At 41.9% G+C, this 20,113-nt stretch overlaps 1 protein-coding gene across 1 annotated transcript; it reads right to left on the bottom strand.

Moving 5' to 3' along the window:
* Positions 1 to 380: 380 nt before the first annotated feature.
* LOC145157834 (uncharacterized) lies at positions 381 to 1,121 on the bottom strand. The gene is made up of 2 exons (XM_079076818.1): positions 887 to 1,121; positions 381 to 808 (listed from the first exon to the last, which is right to left on the bottom strand). Exons 1-2 carry the CDS (start codon positions 1,119 to 1,121, stop codon positions 381 to 383), a joined length of 663 nt encoding a protein of 220 aa, XP_078932944.1.
* Between the last annotated feature and the right edge of the window lie 18,992 nt (positions 1,122 to 20,113).

Genomic DNA, 20,113 nt, shown 5'->3' with positions numbered 1-20,113 from the left:
TTTTTTAAATAACATCTTTTTTTACCGTTAAGCTCCATTTGTTGTTATAATCCGCAAACTAAATATTATAATATAAAAGCTTCATTAATTGTTATAATTTGCAAACTAAACTAAAATATGAAAGCATAAGAATGTATTGTAAGATTTAATAAAAAAAATTATGATACATAATAAGTTAACAACTCTTCATTTCAAGGTTGTTTTATATCAAAATCAGCGTCATAGGTTTGTGAGCAACTCGCTGAACCACCAATATTAAATATCACTTCTGTAGTAGAAATTGTTGTGCGACGTGCTCCATTACCGGACGCCCTTCCAGTACAATTGTTTCCCGTGTATCCTACTTGACCACATATAGAACACTATTTTCTAATTGGACCCTAGCCTTGGGATGAAATGCGGTCTCTGTTTCTTGGCCTGCCTGGCTGACATTTATCCATTATAGGTGGCTTAACAATCATCAAATCATCGGGGATATCCCATTCGGATGGCTTTGGCAAAGGGTTTATTGATTCCTCATACGTTTTCCTCAGTGTTTCGGTAAAGTAAGCATTTAATGCAAACCTCGAGCAGTCTTGGTAATTGTTGACTGTTAAATATCTGATGACATGACCACAAGGTATCCCATCAAGTTGCCAATGCCTACATGTACATGTCATTTGTTGGAAATCAACAATCACGTTTTGTGTCCCCTTTTTGACCTCGCATTTCGTATTTGAGATCATCCGAACATCCCACTTAGTAAAAGTTTTTTTGTTTTCTTTTACAATATCATCGGCCCAAGGGGTGAGTGTTGTTGTTGCTTCCGCTTAAAAAATAGACAAAATGAAGAAGTTAAGATCAATAACATTTAATAAAACATTAATACTAAAAATTAACTTAATACCTGCAAAGTTACGTCTTTGAAACCACCACTGTTGCATTGTTGCACGAAAAAAATCGATCAACATAAGTATCAGCACCTTACGTGCGTGTCTAGATAATGCTTTTATAGACTCCGCACTGTTGGACGACATAAGATTGTATCGATTCCCTCTAAAATGTGCCCTAGACCAAGTTTCTGGATTTATACTTTTTAAGTACTCCAATACTGGTTCTTTTGTCTTTTTCATAAGTTCCATGGCAGCGTCAAAAGCATCAACTGTATACGCCCTACAAGCCTCCCAAAAAATTCCTTTAACTGTCTTACTCTTCCCGAATCTAGATACTATGTTGAAATACAAATGGACACCACATATTACGTGATGAGCGTGAGCAAAAATGTTGGCAACAGATGTCGCTATAGATGAGACCTATCAGATATAATTGTAAGCTCCTGTATATTGCCTATGCAATCACGTAGTTTTTGAAAAAACTCATGTCCAAGAATCTGTACACTCATTTTTGCATATACCATATGCAACCGGTAATATTTGGTTTTGTCCGTCCTTAGTAACTGCAAGTAACATGGTACCTTTGAACACGCCCTTTAGGTGGCTTCATCTACTACAAGGGTCGGTTTACAAAAATTGACAAAAGCGCGTACCTACAATACATTGTATATCTATTCAAATACACCAAAATAAAAATAAAAAAAATAATAAAATATTAAAATACTACCGAACAACCAAGTACGACGTACAAAAACTCAAAGCGATCATCACCATCTGTTTTAATATGTGTCACCGTACCCGGATTATGTTTGACCAAATTGTGGAAATAAGCCGAAAGTTTGGTAAAAGAATCCTCTTTCGTACCCCTTAACAACAACAATGCATATTGCTTCGCACGTCATGCCTGATGGTATGAGATATGGATATTTAATTGAGCATTCATATCATTAATAATATCTTTTTTTCCCGATAAACTCTACTATAATCTTCAACCAAAACATCAGCAATATATTCACCCAAAACATCAGCAATATATTCACCCAAAACATATTTGTTTTCTTGTCGATGATTAGTTTGCAAAATTGTTGAAGAACATGTGTGTACATCAACACATTTATTCACTTGGAAAAGTCCATCAGAATTTTTAACTGCTTTTGCTCTTAGTAACCAAAAACAATTTTTCGAAACACACACAACCTCATACCTTGATTTGGTGGATCTACTTGTCCTCGTCTGAAAACCTTCTCGAAGACATTTTTTACCAATAGCCCACTTTAAAAGTTCTTTGTTCTTAAATATACTCTCACATTCAATCTTTTGAAGATTGATATCTACTATCTATGTTGGGATATATATTCATTAATATCAACTGGACATGCTGGTAGAGGGGGCATACCGTAAAAAAGGTTATCGGGAAACTTAGCTTTAACTTCATCACTGTGACATCCCCAGTTTCACGGCCAGAAAAGACCGATTTTGTTTATGCTTTATAAAAATCATAGTACCTCTTTTAATAAAAAAATGTTGCGGAATTTGTTCCCAGAAAAACATGATAAATGCGTTATCAAATCATTTCCGAAGAAATGTATTTTTGTTCATTTTAAAACATTTGGGATGTCATCATCAATACAGAAACATAAGCATAAACAGAACTTACATTCATTTACACTAGTGATCTACATCTCTTTAATCTCTCAGTGTAATGTAACTTCATATCGATACATGTGATACAAATAAGCTTGAGTGGGTTAGGATGGGAAACCTGGTGAGTACATAGGGTTTTCAACCCACAATAATTTAATTATTATGTTTAAACATCAAACAATCAAACCAATTACCCATCCCCATTATCTTCCTTACTCTTAAGGTCTACCCTAAGAGTCATTTATCCTGCATTCGTTCATTCCGAAGTCCATTGCTTCCAGGGTTTATATGACAGGCACTAAGTCCATAACTGCCAATGCTCGTTCGTAAATCACTAATTCCATAGCTGCTAAAGTTCATTCATCGGTTACTAAATCCATAGCTACCAGTGTTTATCTAATAGGTACTAAGTCCATAGCTACCAATGTTTATCTAACAGGTACTAAGTCCATAGCTACCAACGTTTATTCAATAGGCACTAAGTCCATAGTTGTTGATGTTATTTGTTAGGCACTAAGTCTATAGCTGCCAATGTTCACTCATATCATCTTTCATCTCTCATCATTCATCTACCCATGTTTTACCCAACATATTCGTAGATATAAAATACATATACAGTTTAAATTATTTAAAACATGTATAAAATCTTTCATCCAGCATTGATAACAAGTATAAAGATAATATGCACACATAGCACGTAATTTATATAAAATACTTCATATCTATGTGTAAGATGAAAGTAACTATGCACTCACTTGTTAAAGTGATGATTCCAACCTCGGGCAGCACTTCACTTTTAACGATTCTATTTTCCTTCGACGAAACCTAGCATTATTATCGCTAAATTTTAGTCTAATATTTACTGTGACTAATTATTAGTCTTAGCATTCTTATTATTATATAAGCGTTTAAACAATATTTTCCAACCACTATGTACAGACAGGGGTCAGACATAAAACACCGGAGGACAAGACCATTTTGGCATATAGCACTTCTGAAATCCAACAACCCTATGCGGCCCTTTAAACCAGATTCCCCATACTGCGAGTAGTTAAAAAGATATTATAACGACACTTATATAACCCATAATAATAGCTCAAATAATTATTATAAGGTCCTAATAACGTTACTATATTTAAATAAAAGCTATATTAAAAATTAGGTAGGCGTATCTTACCTACGAGGGGGTTTGGCTAGAAGACGGGCTCTGCAGGGGCAGGACTTCCGAGCCGAAAGCTCTTCTTCTCGGAGCCGTCGAGCGCTCTGGGGCTTTCTTCTAGCGCTAGGGGAGTTTTTGGGAAGTTTAGAGAGAGTGTAGAGAGAAGAAATAATGGGAAAGGTGTGAAGAAAATGAGGGTGGGAGAGGTTCTATTTATAGGGTGAAATATGGCTGAACTTGGGGCCACATGTCACCATCTGGTGGCAAGACTTGGGGAGAAAGCAATGACCAAGATTGTGTCACATCACCCATTTTCGCACAGCACACTTCCGACTTCTAAAATCCGTAGCTTTCGCATACGAGCTCCTTTTTTGACGTTCTTTATATCCACGCGTAGGTAAAAATAAGATCAACAACTTTCCTTTTGACTCCGTCGGATAGTTCTCGACCGATCTTAAATTTAACAGTAGAAGGTGACTACACTGTTAAATGTCCGCGTAAAATTCATAACTTCTACATACGGACTCCGTTTTCGTCTGTCTTTTTGTCGTTGAGTTCCTATTAATGAGATCTTCAATTCTCATTTAGGTCGCGTTGGATAAAAAACGCTCGATCTAAAATTCGAGTTTCGGGTCGTGCATTGCTAGGCCAAATCTTAGAAAAATCATAACTTCCTCATACGAAATCAGATTTGGGCGTTCTTTTTATGCACGCTCTCGGTTTAAAGTATACTACAACTTTTGTTTAGATCACTAAGGCCAAAAAGTCCTCTATAGTAAATTCACTATTTACGTCGCGTAGTGTCGTGCCGGTTTTGTCGCGAAACTTCGACGGGCCATAACTTCTTCGTTATAACCCGGATTTCGGCATTCTTTATATGTACGGAAACCTTGTGACATATTCTACAACTTGGTTAAGATTACTCCTTCTAAATAATCTTCCATCAAAAACTCATTTTTGATGCTCATTGTCTCTAAATTGACTAGCCCGGATCTACGAGCGTTACAATCACCCAACTCATCTCCATCTGAATTGCTTTCTAAGTCGGTTATATCTAAAGCTACATCAGCAACATCAACATAATCCCCGTAAACATGCTTTTTTCATCTTTTTGACGCATAATTTTTTCTTTTTACTTTTATCTACTACACGCCTATTTATAACTTTAACTTCTTGTTCACGAACATCAACACAACGACCACCCACGTTATTAAGATATGTACCAACATCATCATCACCAACATACTTGTAATTCTCAGGATCCACATAGTGAATAGGTGAATAAGTAACATTAACATTTTCAGCAACACTGTGAAATTGAGGTACACTAGGAGTATTGAAAGTACCTATCGGATCGTTGCTCCCTTTATAGCTGCATAAATTACCAACAGGTTGATTTCCACTCTAACCAGCCTCATTAACCTCATCTCCTTCATCAACCACCACAAACACTTTCATAGCCCTTCCTCCACTATATTTGATTATATTTATCAACATTCTAACATCAATGTCTTCAACTATGGCTATATAATAATTCAGTTCAGGATAATGGAAACGAAGACTAATTCTATATTTGTCTAACAAACCAATTTTGCTTCTCACCAAAGATACAAAATCACTATAACTAATATACTCAGAAAATATCAAAGCAAAATCAGAAATACCTCCCTGTGGACATACGTATTCCAGATTTGTTTCAATAACTTGCCATCTTCCACCAGTTACAAGACAAACCAAATATTCAATCATTTTTTTAGAGAAATTTTAAAGAAATTTCCTAAAGAAATGACAAGTAAACTGGTAATTTTCTACAAAAGTTTATATATAATAAGGTTATTTCATAGTCAAACCCATTGATTTCATAGTAAAAAAAAATAAAAAAAATAAAAAAAACATAAAATCGCAGATCAAAGAGAGAGAAAATCGTAGATGGACACAGTCCATCTGTGATTTTAGCCTGGTAAACCCTATATATATACCAAAAAAATACCCCATCTGCGAATGTACAAGTGGCTAAAGCACGTCTGTGCTTTAGCCACTTGTACATTCGCAGATGGGATGTGAAAATCGCAGATAGACCATTCCCATCTGCGATTTCGGTGGCCAAATTTTCAATTTCAATTTTTTTGCTATTTTCCACAAAGTAATTAATATATTTGGCTAAATTTATCATTTTCTCTAAAAATAAAGAGTATTTAATCAAATATAAACAACTGCATTAAATAAAAGCTTTTTATGCATCGAAAACACACTGTTACCTTCAACAATTTTATATACATATAAATTTAGAACCCCCTTTGAACAGTAAAAAGAGGTCCTTTTCACTTTAGCCCTTGGACTTTATATCTTTCTATGATTTGTCGAATTTTATCCTTGGTCAATTTTTGTTAACAATTTCGTCAATGACTGGTCAATGGTGCTTCTCAATTTTATATTGTTTTATTTATCTGAGTCATTGGTTGGAGAACGTTCCAATGACTCTAGATAAATAAAACAATATAAAATTAGAAAAAGCCAATGGAAACCATTAGAAAAAGTGTAACATCCGGATTCCCAGGTATATTATTTTAAGTATTTATTTTTTAGGATCATTGACCTACTCGACGAGTTGGTGCTATAACTCGCCGAGTAGAGACGCGATGGCCACGTGGATTTAATGATCTACTCGACGAGTCCGGGAGTAGACTCGTCGAGTAGGCGTTGGGAGTGAAAACCCTAGATCCCCAGGTTTCAGACCTATTTAAAGGCACTTATAGCCTCCCTTTGCGGCCACCTTCCCCAGAGAGAAACCCTAACTTGCCGTTTTTGTGCATAGAGAGAGAGGCCATTTGGTGCATTCTTGAGCTTTTTGGAGGAAATATTGGAGGAGTTGGTGAATCTAATCAAGAGGAGGCTGTGGATCTTGCATTCTTCTGTCATTTGCTGCTATTCAGAGGTATAAAAGCTCTCATCTTTACCTCTTGTTTGTTAGATCCCATTTTTGGGAGCTTTTAGGGTTTTCTTCCAATCATCTTGTGTCCTTGAGTTATTGGAGCATGGTTTGAGGTTGGGACCTCAGATCTGGACTATAGGAGGCCTTGAGAGCCCAAAGAGTCAAGCTTTATTGAGCTTGAGGCAAGCTCGTGTACTTTCAACCTTCTTTGGAGCTTGTAATGGCATATTGGAGCAAATATGCCATGCATGAACGTAAAGATCGAAGCTTTACGTGACATTCGAGCCTAGGGAGCCTAGATCTAGAGTTTGGAGTGATAGATCTGCCCTAAAACGTCTGAATGGGAATATAGATTGGATGCACTCACCGAGTCCATGAGCTGACTCGACGAGTCGCTTGGGGTTTGTCCCGATAAGTCTGAGCACGCTGTGACTCGACGAGTAGGCGGGCCTACTCGATGTGTAGAGTTGGTCTTCATAGGTTCCCTGAGGGAACCAGGGAACTCAACGAGTTTCCCTTGTGCACTCGACGAGTCTGGTCAAAGTTGGACCGTTGACTGGAGTTGACTTATGTTGACTCTAGGGTTTGGTCAAAATGAGTGAAAGAGGTCAGGAAGGGTAGAATGGTCTTCTACCCACTTTTTAGAGATAAGAGTAGAATATTAATTAGAATATTATTTCGTAATAGGCGGAGGCTAGACCGAGGATTTCGGGCATGAGACTTTTACTAGCTATCTTACGAGGTGAGTCTTCTCACTATACTTTACCTAGAGTGGTAGTTATATGTGACCATAGGGTCTTATGTGCTTGCTTGAGATATGCATGATTGTGTGATATGTAATGTATGCTATATTAATTGTTGCTTAGACCGGAATGGAGGGTCCAACGAACTATGAGGCCAGAGGGTTCTCAATCAGACCGGACTGGAGGGTCCAACGAGCTAGACCGGACCAGAGGGTCCAACGAGCTACGGGACTGGAGGGTCCCGCTGAGACACATAGACCGGAGGGTCTTACAGAGTATAGCCTCGAGTGGCGAATTGTTGTATGTGGTATTTTGGGGAACTCACTAAGCATTTGTGCTTACCGTGTTATGTGTTATGTGTTTCAGGTACTTCCGAGGATCGCGGGAAGGCACCGGCGTGATTGTACACACACTCTTGATATGGAGCTATGTTTGTGGATCCTGGATTTGAATAATTGTATTGAAAACTGGTTGGTTGTTTTTGAGAATTAATGATGAGACATATGATTTATGAGTTTTAAATTTGAAAATTTTGTTTTGAAAAATCATGTCGTTACAAGTTGGTATCAGAGCCTTGGTTTGAGGGATTCGGATACACCTTCGGGCATATCTAGACTCAAACTGAGGATTTGAGAAACGTTTTCAAGAAGAAACAATTTTTCTAAAAAGAGTAAAAGATTTCCAGAAAAAGCGGAAAAGAGCAGTGTGTACAATCAGCCAGCGCCCGAACGGTGATTTCCCAAAATACCCTTACATTATGTGTTATGAGATGTATTATGCATGCTAGAGTAGGCTAGGTATTCATATTTAGGACTAGAGTGGGCCTGATTTGTGATGCCTTAGCCTAGGAGTTACTGCTACTGTGAATTTCTCCGAGTGTGAGTAGGTAGCAGAGAGGAGCTTATGCGAGGTCTACTGGGTGGTAGCCTGCGCTCAACGAGATATAGGGTACTTGTGAACTAGAATCCTAGGAGGAGGACTTGGGGTGAAAACTGATGTGGTGTGGAAGGTAGTATGGGGCCCGTACTACTGGAAACACTGGATCAGGGAGCAGCCCAAGTAAGAATCCTTAGGGTACTAAGGAGCAAGTAAGGTGGAGTGATTGAGTGCGAGAATGCTCGAGCGAGTCTCTGATTTCTTTTGTGTTGTGTTTCAGAGATATCATGGTGGGTACGCGCCACACTCCAGAGAGAAGCGGTGTTAGCGATGATGAGATTCGCAGGATGATTCATGATGAGGTGGTTGCAGCCATTCGAGCTGAGATACCAGAGATGTTTGGGTCTATCAAGACCACGCTTATTGAGACATTTGACGAGCGGTACGCTGCTCTTAGTGATGTTGCTATTGTTGCGGCCACCGCAGCCGTTGCCGCTGCTAGGCCACAGGGGGGTGACTCGTTGCTGTACCGGGAGTTCAGCAACACGAAGCCACCAGAGTTTGATGGGACTCAGGATCCGATAGTCGCGATGAGATGGATCTCTGACATTGAGGGATGCTTCTACACATGTTCTTGTCCGGAGCATCTGAGGGTACGGTTCGCGCTGAACCTGCTTCGCTTGGGAGCGAAGGACTGGTGGAAGTTTGTGACAGCTGACTTTACTACTGTTGAGCTTACTGCGGTGACTTGGGAGAGGTTCACCGCTATGTTTCGAGAAGAGTACGTTCCCCCGGTAGAGAGGGAACGGTTGGCCCAGGAGTTCCTGTCCCTCAAGCAGGGACATGAGTCTGTGACTGTGATCACACAGATGTTTCATGAGAGGGCGTTGTTTTGCCCTGAGCACGTGTCTACTGAGCAGGCACGTATGAGCCGATATCTGAGCATTCTGAGGAGAGACATTCGCGAGTTCGTGGCGAACTCGACATACCGAACATTTTCCGGGCTCCAGGCAAATGCTCAGAAGAGGGAGATTGAGCTAGAGACTCAGGCCAGGGAGGAGGCGGAGTCTCGGAGGAGGGATAGGCGACCGGCACAGTCTCAGCCGACGGCCAAGCGGGCAAAGCCCGCTGATTCGAGATCGGGAGGTCAGAAGGGCCGCACTTGTGGGAAGTGCGGCAATAGCCATGATGGGGTGTGCAGAGCAAGTGTGTGTTACAAGTGCGGGAAGGAGGGGCATATCGCGAGGGATTGCCCCAAGGGATTTTTGGTTTGCTTCCATTGCAACCAGACTGGCCATAGGAAGGCCGAGTGCCCGCAGTTGCTTCAGGGATCAGCGCAGGGATCTGCGCCTTCTTCTACTCGACCTACAGAGAGTCGGCATGTGAAGGCCGAGGCGCCGAAGGGTCACGGGAGAGCCTTCTAGTTGACAGCGGAGGAGGTCTGCGCAGCACCCGATGTTGTGGCTGGTATGTGATCTTTTGCTTATTCTTTTGTTTATATATGGTGCTTATTTGTGATATGTTTAGGTACTTTTCTTGTAAGTTATGTGCCTGATTTGGTGTTGTTTGACTCAGGTGCGAGTCGATCCTTCGTATCACTAGCGTTTAGTCGCCACATCAGTATCCGAAATGAGGCGTTGAGTCGACCTTTGAGAGTTTTCATAGCTGATGAGCGTGCTATTTTTGCGACTGATGTGATCCGAGGATGTGTGCTTGAGATTTTTGGAGTCGAGTTTCCGACAGATTTGGTACATATTGCGATGGGGGATGTCTGTGTCATCGTGGACATGGACTGGTTGAGCCGATTCAGAGCCATGATCGACTGTGAGCGTCAGCTGGTGACCATCCGAAACCCTAGTGGGGAAGTACTTACAGTATTCGGTGAGGGCACCCGATCTGGGTCAGTATTTTGTTTGGCTGCTCGAGCGAGGCAGAGCTTGCAGCAGGGTTGCATGGGTTTTGTGGCGTATGTGTCAGATATGCGGGATGCTACGGAGAGACCAAGTACTGTCGTTGAGGTTCTAGTAGTCAACGAGTTTCCGGACGTTTTCCCTGAGGAGTTACCAGGTGTGCCTCCCGAGAGGCAGGTGGAGTTTCGTATTGATTTACTTCCGGGGGCGGCACCTATCGCCAAGGCACCCTATCGCCTTGCGCCGCCAGAGATGCAGGAGTTATTCTCGCAGCTTCAGGAGCTGTTAGGAAAGGGATTTATCTGGCCAAGTAGTTCGCCGTGGGGAGCACCAATCTTTTTTGTCAATAAAAAGGATGGTTCGCACCGGATGTGCATTGATTACCGGGAGTTGAACAAGCTGACGGTCAAGAACCGTTATCCACTCCCGAGGATCGACGATCTGTTCGATCAGTTTCAGGGTGCATCTTGGTTTTCCAAGATCGATTTGAGGTCTGGTTATCACCAAATGAGGGTTCGTGAGGAGGATATTTAGAAGACAGCATTTAGGACTCGTTATGGGCGTTACGAGTTCGTGGTGATGCCTTTCGGGCTCACCAATGCACCAGCAGCGTTCATGGATCTCATGAACCGGGTATGCAGGCCTATGTTGGATCGTTCGGTGATCGTGTTCATCGACGATATTTTGGTGTATTCGAGGTCTAGAGAGCAGCATGAGGAGCATTTGAGAGAGGTTCTCGGCGTATTGAGATCGGAGAGGCTTTATGCCAAATTCTCCAAGTATGATTTCTGGTTACGAGAGGTCCAGTTCCTGGGACACCTCGTAAATCAGAATGGGATTTTGGTCGACCCGGCCAAGATTGAGGCGGTTATGAGTTGGGAGGTGCCGAGATCCCCCACCGAGATCAGGAGTTTTCTGGGGTTGGCCGGTGTAACAACCCGATATTTCAAGACAATGTATTGACTAAAAGTCAAATGTGGTAATCCCTTTTTGAATTAATTGAAATAACATCAAAAAAATGAAATATTCGAAAGTCTCACTTTGAGTGCACTAAGTTGTAGATATCGTAACAAGGTTTCCAAAAACATAAAGAACATTAAAATCCGAGTTATAACGAAGGAGTTATGACCAATCGAAGATCTGCAACAAAACCGACAAAACACTGTTAAGCGTAAAGTACGAAATTCCGATAAAATACTTTTTAGCCTTAACTATCTAAATGAAAGTCGTAGATATCATTAAACCGTAAACATACATAAAAAGAACGCCCAAATCTGACTTCGTATGAGGAAGTTATGATTTTTCGAAGTTTCTGACCTAGCAGTAGACAGCTAAAAACTCGAAACAGAGATCGAGCGGTCTCTAGCCGACACAACCTAAACGAAAGTTGAAGACCCCGACAATAGGAGTACAACAGTAAAAAGTCTAACGAAAATGGACATCAGATGAAGGAGTTATGGAATTTAAACGGACTTTTCCAGGCCCGGCCTGTTAAAAATAATATAATAAAAATAAAGTCAAAATTAGCCGACGGAGTCTAAACGAGAGTTGTAGAGCCTTTTCACACCTACGCGTGCATATAAAGAACGTCGAAATCGGAGCTCGTACGCGAAAGTTACGGATTTTACAAATTCGGGACACAAAACCCGAGGCTGACTCAGCCTCACGACGTGAGGGAACCATGCTCACGACGTGAGCTCGTGACTGATGGGTTCCAGAGTGTCAGCCACGTCAACTCGTTGAAGAGGATCATGCTGACTAAGCCTCACGACGTGAGCAATCCAAAACTCACGACGTGAGACCCCAAATCAGCCCCTATAAATAGAAGCTTAAGGGTGTCGGGTTTGGTGCTCATCTCTTTCCATCTAAGTGTCGTTACTCTGCGTGATTACCTCGAGAAGCCTTCCCGAAGCCCCGGTTTTTCATACTCGAGTCCCGAAGGAAGTTCTACACTCCCGAGATCCCCGAGAATCCCGAGATTTCAACTCTCTCTAGTCGAAGTTCTGCTCGATTCTTCTCTCGGCTACTTCAAAACAACCACTTCAATCAAGTGAGTTCATACCCCCATTTCTACGCTTTTAACTGATTTTAAATGCTTTTGAACACTTTACGGGGGAGAATACAAGTAAACAAACGGTTAATCCTGTGTGAAAACATCTATCTTTCGTTATACATTTCAGACTGTTTTTAATAACTATCACATGGATCATGTCTAACATACAAAACATCTTACTTTACTTTACCCTCACGGAATGGAATATGAGTATAAATAGCATAAGCTCTATTTATACGTTTACATCATATTTAGGGTAACCACTTTCGTTATGACATCTTTATACATACAAGAACATACAAATCATTTTATGCCTTTATTATCATTATGAAAAAGGATAATCGTTACAGAAACAAACATATACATTTTAATACGTGACTTAATTGAGAATTCGTGAGGCATTCATCTTCAATATACCTTTTAAAGGTACCACTAGAAGTCCTGTTTATAACCAGAATCTCCCGTCCGGAGAACGTGACAAGTGTGTATAGATCTATACGGGACTAATGATCCCGCGCCCTGACTGCTAGCTACAGTCCTCGGGGTGACAAGTGTCATCTCATTTCGACGCCTGAAGAATGTCGCTACAGGCAAACTATGATAGTACGGTTATAAAAATTCACTGAATAGACAATTATTATGGTATTACGTTTTAATGGGGAAAAGTAACAAATACAGTTCTTTTCACATTCAAATACAAATCTTCTTGGAGTTTTGTTTTATAATAAGACTATACATCATCTTTTGAGCATGTCATATTTGCTTACAGGTTACGGTCTTGGACATTTAAGACTGCATCTCATTCAGGAAAATATAGGATTTTCCCGGTACAAATACACACAGTTTATACAACGATCTTTCATACTCATTACATACATTTGTTAGAAAATATCGGATTTTCTGGAAAACCTACACAAACTTTCGAATGGCATACATTTTATCAAAACACTACTTATGAACTCACCAACTTTGTTGTTGACACTTTTTCTTTGAAATAACTTGTATTCTCAGGAAAACGCTAAGTCAGGTAGCAACTACTTTTTGAAGACTAACGCGCTGGCATTAGTAACATATTTTGGATCACCATATTGTATTTGATATTTAAACATGTAACACATACAATTATGCAAACTTTTCAAATATATTTATATTATGGTGGTGTGTACTTTCTTTACTATTCAATTGTTATGATATTGTACATGACGTCCTCCGCCCCCGCACGTTTCCGCCGTTCTGGTTTGGGGGTGTGACAGATTGGTATCAGAGCATTGTTTATAGTGAACTAAGTATATCAAAACCATTTATTTTTTATATACAACTATAAACACAGCTGGGCAAAAACACTCTGAGTGAGAGTTATACTTTTAAAATGAAATTTTTATAAAGTATACATGCATACATCATCTAACAGGGTCAGTATCATGATGAAAACAATATAGAAGTATTATAGATGAGTTGTGCACTACAGTTATGCCTTGAGATATGTAATTGGAACTGGGATGAATATAGCCTGATCAACTATATTTGTCCGAGAGCCGACTAACGTATGCCAGGGAGTAGCTGCAGTGGACAACAAGTCTAAAACTTACCAAACATAACCTCTTTGAATCAAACATAACATTTAGAATACTATAGGAGTATTTGGTAAATGCAATAAGTTTAAACTTTGATACTTCAGTATGTGCTTTAGTTTATAGTAAATCCTTAACCCTATTCTCGTATAGACACTATGGCGAGATTCCACCTACCAGGAGACCCCTACTACCCCAATCAAGGCAACGGGGGATGGGAGGAAGACGACCCAGAAGAGGATGAGGAACCCATAGAGGAGGAGGAAGAGGAAGGCTCGGATGGGACAGACTCGGAACCAGAAATAATCAATCCACCTGCCGTCCAACCTCCTGCGGTTCGAAGAGGTTTTCAGGGACCAACTCTCGTCTGGGGAAGTCACATTCACCATTGGAGTCAACAGCAACGATTGCGCCCTCCCTACGGCATGTGTCGGGACTTCTACGACGTCAGTGGTGGAAGTTCAGCTGACCGGGCTCTCCCAGTCATGGTGGGCAAAATAGCCAACCAGTCCTACCAATCAGGAGTTCAAGCGAACCGGATTCGCGAAACCGACGTAGAGGTACAAGGTAACGCAGTCGATATCCATCGCCTGGACAGGGTGCAGGAGGATGCCCAACTCCACACCGACACACTCCAAGACCAACTAAACACAGCCCTCTCTGAGATAAGAGAAATGAGGGAGCAGCAAGCCACCTTTGACAGGCGTCTCATGCGGGCCAAGCACTCAGACACGGAGTCAAGCTCCAAGCGCAAACCACATCGCAAGTAGTACTTGCCCGACCCCCCAAAATTTTGTTATAGAATAGGATCTCGACTAAAAGTCTTACTTTTCTCTAACTTTTGCAATCGGAGACCTTTAGAAAGGTCGAAAATTTTCCTGACTCCAAAATGTAACCCAATATATGTTTAATATATAAGGAAGTACTCTTTTTGTGTGTTAATTCTTTGCCTACCACTAGAATTCATAAGTTATCTATAAACTCTAATTATGAATCAAAATCGAGAACCTTGTTTATGTCAAACCCAATTCATGAAATGTTGAAAATGGTTAACTCATTAACACACAACTTTCAAACATGTGAGACTTATTGTCTTCCATTAACTTTGTTTCAGCACGATGCCTCCTCGTAGGTCAGCACGCCGAAATACGACACCAACCCCGCCACCACCACCTCCAACTTACGATCCCGCTATGGTACAGGCTGCCATCACCGCAGCAGTAGCAGCTGCGCTATCCCAAATAAACTCTAATGGAGCCGGAGGGAGCGGGAGTAGTACCAATCATCAGAACCATGGCACTGGTCATGGTCATGTTAGGGAATGCACCTACAAAGAATTCTCGAACGCCAAACCAAAAATGTTCAACGACACTGGAGGAGTCATTGCACTTATGCAATGGTTTGAAAAGACCGAGACGGTCTTTGAAATCTGTTCATGCCAAGAAATAAGCAAGGTCAAGTTTGCTGCTTGTACCTTCACGGACCGAGCCCTCACATGGTGGAAGGGCCATGTGAAATCCGTATCTCTTCCAGTCGCCAACGCCATGAGCTGGGAGGACTTGAAGGTCCTACTGTTAGAAGAATACTGCCCGAGGGGCGAAATTCAAAAACTGGAACAGGAATTATGGAACTTGAAAATGGTTGGTTCTGACCTAGCCGCCTATACGGCCAGGTTCAGTGATTTGTCAGCCCTATGCCCGGGAATGGTCAACCCGGAGCAGAAGAAAGTGGAAAGATACATCTGGGGGTTGTCACCCCCAGATTCAAGGGCATGTTTTGGCTTCCAATCCAGTCACATTCAACAGCGCAAAGCGCCTGGCTCAACGACTAATCGATCACGGGGTTAAACAGGGCACTATCACAGTTACTGCTGACCCTCCGAATGAGGTAGAGGACCGAAGGAAACCCTGGAACAAGAGAAAGGGTCAAGCCCCGTAAGAGAACCCCAAGAGGCAACAGTTAGTGACAGCTCACGCTGTTACTGTCCCTACCACCCCCGCACCAATAAAGCCGTACATCGGCAATCTGCTGAAGTGCAATAGGTGCAACTTTCATCACCACGGACCCTGCCGTGAGATGCATTGCACCAAGTGCAACCGGAAGGGACACACTGTCCGCTTCTGCAAGGAACCAACCCAACCAACCGCTCCAGCCGCAAATGTGGGAATAGGTCGTGCTTGTTACGAGTGTGGAGCAACGGGACACTATCGAAGGGACTGCCCGAAAGCGAACAATGGGAATACGGGTGGAAGTGGCCGAGTATTCGCAATGGGCCAGGAGGAAGCCGTTGCGGACCCCACTGTTGTTACGGGTACGTTTCTCCTCAATAACTCATATGTCTGTATGTTATTTGATAGTGGAGCGGAGAGGAGTTTTGTGAGTCATAGTTTTAAAAACCTACTCAAACAAATCCCTCAATCATTAAATGAAACTTTTATAGTAGAAATGGCTAACAGGAAAACAGAAAGCACTAAGGAAATATACTTAAACTGTACCCTCTCATTAAACAATAATTCCTTTCCAATCAACCTCATGCCAGTCTCAATAAAAAGTTTCGACGTCATCATAGGCATGGATTGGCTAAGTTCTCATCGTGCAGACATTTTATGTTACGATAAGGTCGTTCGCCTTAATCTGCCAAATGGCGAAGCCCTCGTTATTTATGGCGACAAACCTAGCACCCCTCTTCGTATCATCTCTTGCATCAAGGCTCAAAAATATCTACGCAAGGAGTGCCACGCGTTCTTGGCACATGTTGTGGATGTGAATCGAGGAATAGAAGACTTCAAGGGCGTGCCTGACGTCTGTGACTTTCCTGATGTCTTTCCTGAGGATCTTCCAGGAGTACCGCCTGCGAGACAAGTCGAATTCAGAATCGACTTAATTCCTGGAGCCACCCCTGTGGCCAAAACGCCCTATCGCTTAGCCCCAACAGAGATGCAAGAACTATCCAGTCAACTGAATGAATTACTCAGCAAAGGATTCATCCGACCAAGCTTCTCACCTTGGGGAGCACCAGTGCTTTTCGTGAAAAAGAAAGACGGATCATTCAGAATGTGCATCGACTATCGGGAACTCAACAAACTTACCATTAAGAACCGGTACCCCCTACCACGAATAGACGATTTGTTCGATCAACTCCAAGGAGCAAACTACTTTTCCAAGATCGATCTGAGATCGGGATATCACCAGCTGAGAGTCCTAGAGAGCGATGTTCCTAAAACGGCCTGCCGAACCAGATACGGTCACTACAAATTCGTAGTGATGCCGTTCGGACTAACCAACGCACCCGCCGTGTTCATGGACTTAATGAATCGAGTATGTCGTTCGTTCCTGGACAAATTTGTGATAGTATTCATAGATGACATACTCATTTATTCAAAAAGTAAAGAGGAACATGGTCATCACCTGAGACAAGTCTTAGAGACGCTGAGAACTGAGAAGCTTCACGCAAAATTCTCAAAATGCGAATTTTGGATTAGGAAGGTGGACTTCCTAGGTCACGTGGTCAGCAAAGAGGGAATCCACGTGGACCCTTCCAAGATCAAGGCTATCCAGAATTGGTCTGCGCCAACAACGCCAACCGAAATTCGCCAATTTCTAGGCCTTGCTTGCTATTATCGCAGGTTCATACAGAACTTCTCCAGCATTGCAAAACCTCTTACCTCCCTGACTCAGAAGGGTGTATCCTACAACTGGGGGGAAAAGAAAGATACTGCATTCCAAACCTTGAAGCAAGCCCTGTGCAGTGCACCCATTTTGTCCCTTCTAGAGGGGACAGAAGACTTCGTAGTATATTGCGATGCTTCCAATCAAGGGTTGGGTTGTGTGCTAATGCAGCAAGGAAAGGTTATTGTGTACGCCTCACGGCAACTGAAAACACATGAGGTTAACTACACCACTCACGACTTAGAACTTGGAGCAGTGGTGTTCGCTCTGAAGATTTGGAGGCACTACCTATACTGTACGAAGTGCACCATCTTCACAGACCACAAAAGCCTTCAACACATATTCGATCAGAAGGAACTTAACATGAGGCAAAGACATTGGATTGAGCTACTTAACGACTACGAATGCGAAATTCGTTATCATCCAGGAAAAGCCAATGTGGTGGCAGATGCCCTTAGTCGTAAGGAGTACTTTGGCCGAAGAGTGAAGTCATTGACTATGACGATCCATTCACACCTGTCAACACAAATCAAGGAAGCTCAATTGGGAGCCTTGAAACCCGAAATCATGACAGGTGAAGCACTTAGAGGGATGGACAAGAATTTTGAGATCAAAGGTGATGGAGTTCGTTACCTCATGAACCGAATCTGGACACCGAAGTTCGGTGGGTTCAGAGAAATGGTTATGGACGAAGCACACAAGACCCCATACTCCGTGCACCCAGGTTGAGATAAGATGTACCTGGATCTCAAGCAACTCTACTGGTGGCCAAACATGAAAGCAGAAATTGCTACCTATGTGGGCAAGTGCTTGACTTGCGCCAAGATCAAAGTAGAACATCAGAAGCCCTCAGGTCTACTCCATCAGCCCGAAATACCTGAGTGGAAGTGGGAGCAGATTTCCATGGACTTCATAACCAAACTACCCAAGACGCAGGGTGGTCACGATACCATTTGGGTGATCGTCGACAGGTTAACCAAATCTGCCCACTTCTTGCCTATCAAGGAGACCGATAAGATGGAGAAACTAACAAGAACCTACATCCGAGAGATTGTGCGACTTCATGGAGTACCAATATCTATCATCTCGGACCGAGACAGTAGATTCACTTCAAGGTTCTGCCAGACGCTGCAGAAAGCGTTGGGAACTAGGCTTGACATGAGTACAGCCTATCACCCACAAACTGACGAGCAGAGTGAGAGAACGATCCAAACCCTAGAAGACATGTTGCGAGCATGTGTAACAGATTTCGGTAAAGCATGGGACGTCCACTTGCCATTGGTGGAGTTCTCTTATAACAACAGTTATCAAACTACCATCAAGACTGCGCCATTCGAAGCCCTTTACGGCCGAAAGTGCATATCACCTTTGTGCTGGGCGGAGGTGGGCGACACGCAGTTGGCGAAAGTTCTAGTCCCTGATACTACTCTCACTGGTCCGGAAATCATAAGGGAAACGACTGAAAAGATCGTTCAAATTCGAGAGCGACTGAAAGCCTCACGAGATAGACAAAAGAACTATGCCGACAAAAGGCGAAAACCCTTGGAATTTCAGGTTGGTGACCGCGTTCTATTGAAGGTCTCACCCTGGAAGGGCATGATACGCTTCGGAAAACGTGGAAAGCTAAACCCAAGGTACATTGGACCCTTCGAAATTACTGCAAGGATTGGTCCAGTAGCTTATAGACTCCAACTTCCAATCGAACTTAACAAAGTACATCCGGTGTTTCACGTGTCTAACTTGAAGAGGTGTCTATCCGACGAAACCCTTGTAATTCCACTCGAGGAAATCGAGCTGAATGAAAATCTTAACTTTGTGGAAGAACCCGTCGAAATCATGGATATGGAAATCAAACGAACTAAACAGAGTCGCATACCAATAGTGAAGGTTCGCTGGAATGCTAAGCGGGGACCCGAATTCACTTGGGAGCGAGAAGATCAGATGCAACAAAAGTACCCGCATCTTTTCCCTAGTTCATAAACTTTTGCTTTGTAATCAATTTCGGGACGAAATTCCCTGTAACAGGGGGATGATGTAACAACCCGATATTTCAAGACAATGTATTGACTAAAAGTCAAATGTGGTAATCCCTTTTTGAATTAATTGAAATAACATAAAAAAAAATGAAATGTTCGAAAGCCTCACTTTGAGTGTACTAAGTGGTTGATATCGTAACAAGGTTTCCAAAAACATAAAGAACATTAAAATCCGAGTTATAACGAAGGAGTTATGACCAATCGAAGATCCGCAACAAAACCGACAAAACACTGTTAAGCGTAAAATACGAAATTCCGATAAAATACTTTTTAGCCTTAAGTATCTAAATGAAAATCGTAGATATCATTAAACCGTAAACATACATAAAAAGAACGCCCAAATCTGACTTCGTATGAGGAAGTTATGATTTTTCGAAGTTTCTGACCTAGCAGTAGACAGCTAAAAACTCGAAATAGAGATCGAGCGGTCTTTAGCCGACACAACCTAAACGAAAGTTGAACACCCCGACAATAGGAGTACAACAGTAAAAAGTCTGACGAAAATAAACATCAGATGAAGGAGTTATGGAATTTAAACGGACTTTTCCAGGCCCGGCCTGTTAAAAATAATATAATAAAAATAAAGTCAAAATTAGCCAACGGAGTATAAACGAGAGTTGTAGAGCCTTTTCACACCTATGCGTGCAT

This window comes from Lactuca virosa, chromosome 2, assembly GCF_052849685.1.
Source record: "Lactuca virosa cultivar CGN04683 chromosome 2, Lactuca_virosa_CGN04683_v6, whole genome shotgun sequence".
Classification (NCBI taxonomy): Eukaryota; Viridiplantae; Streptophyta; class Magnoliopsida; order Asterales; family Asteraceae; genus Lactuca; species Lactuca virosa.
The sequence above is the reverse complement of the archived record's forward strand: the minus strand, read 5'-3'. Positions and strand labels throughout refer to the sequence as shown.

Coding starts and splice junctions, on each gene's coding strand:
- LOC145157834 (XM_079076818.1), bottom strand. CDS start 1,121: ATGGAACTTATGAAAAAGACAAAAGAACCAGTATTGGAGTACTTAAAA. Junction 809..886: donor TCAAAGACGTAACTTTGCAG/GTATTAAGTTAA, acceptor CTATTTTTTAAG/CGGAAGCAACAACAACACTC.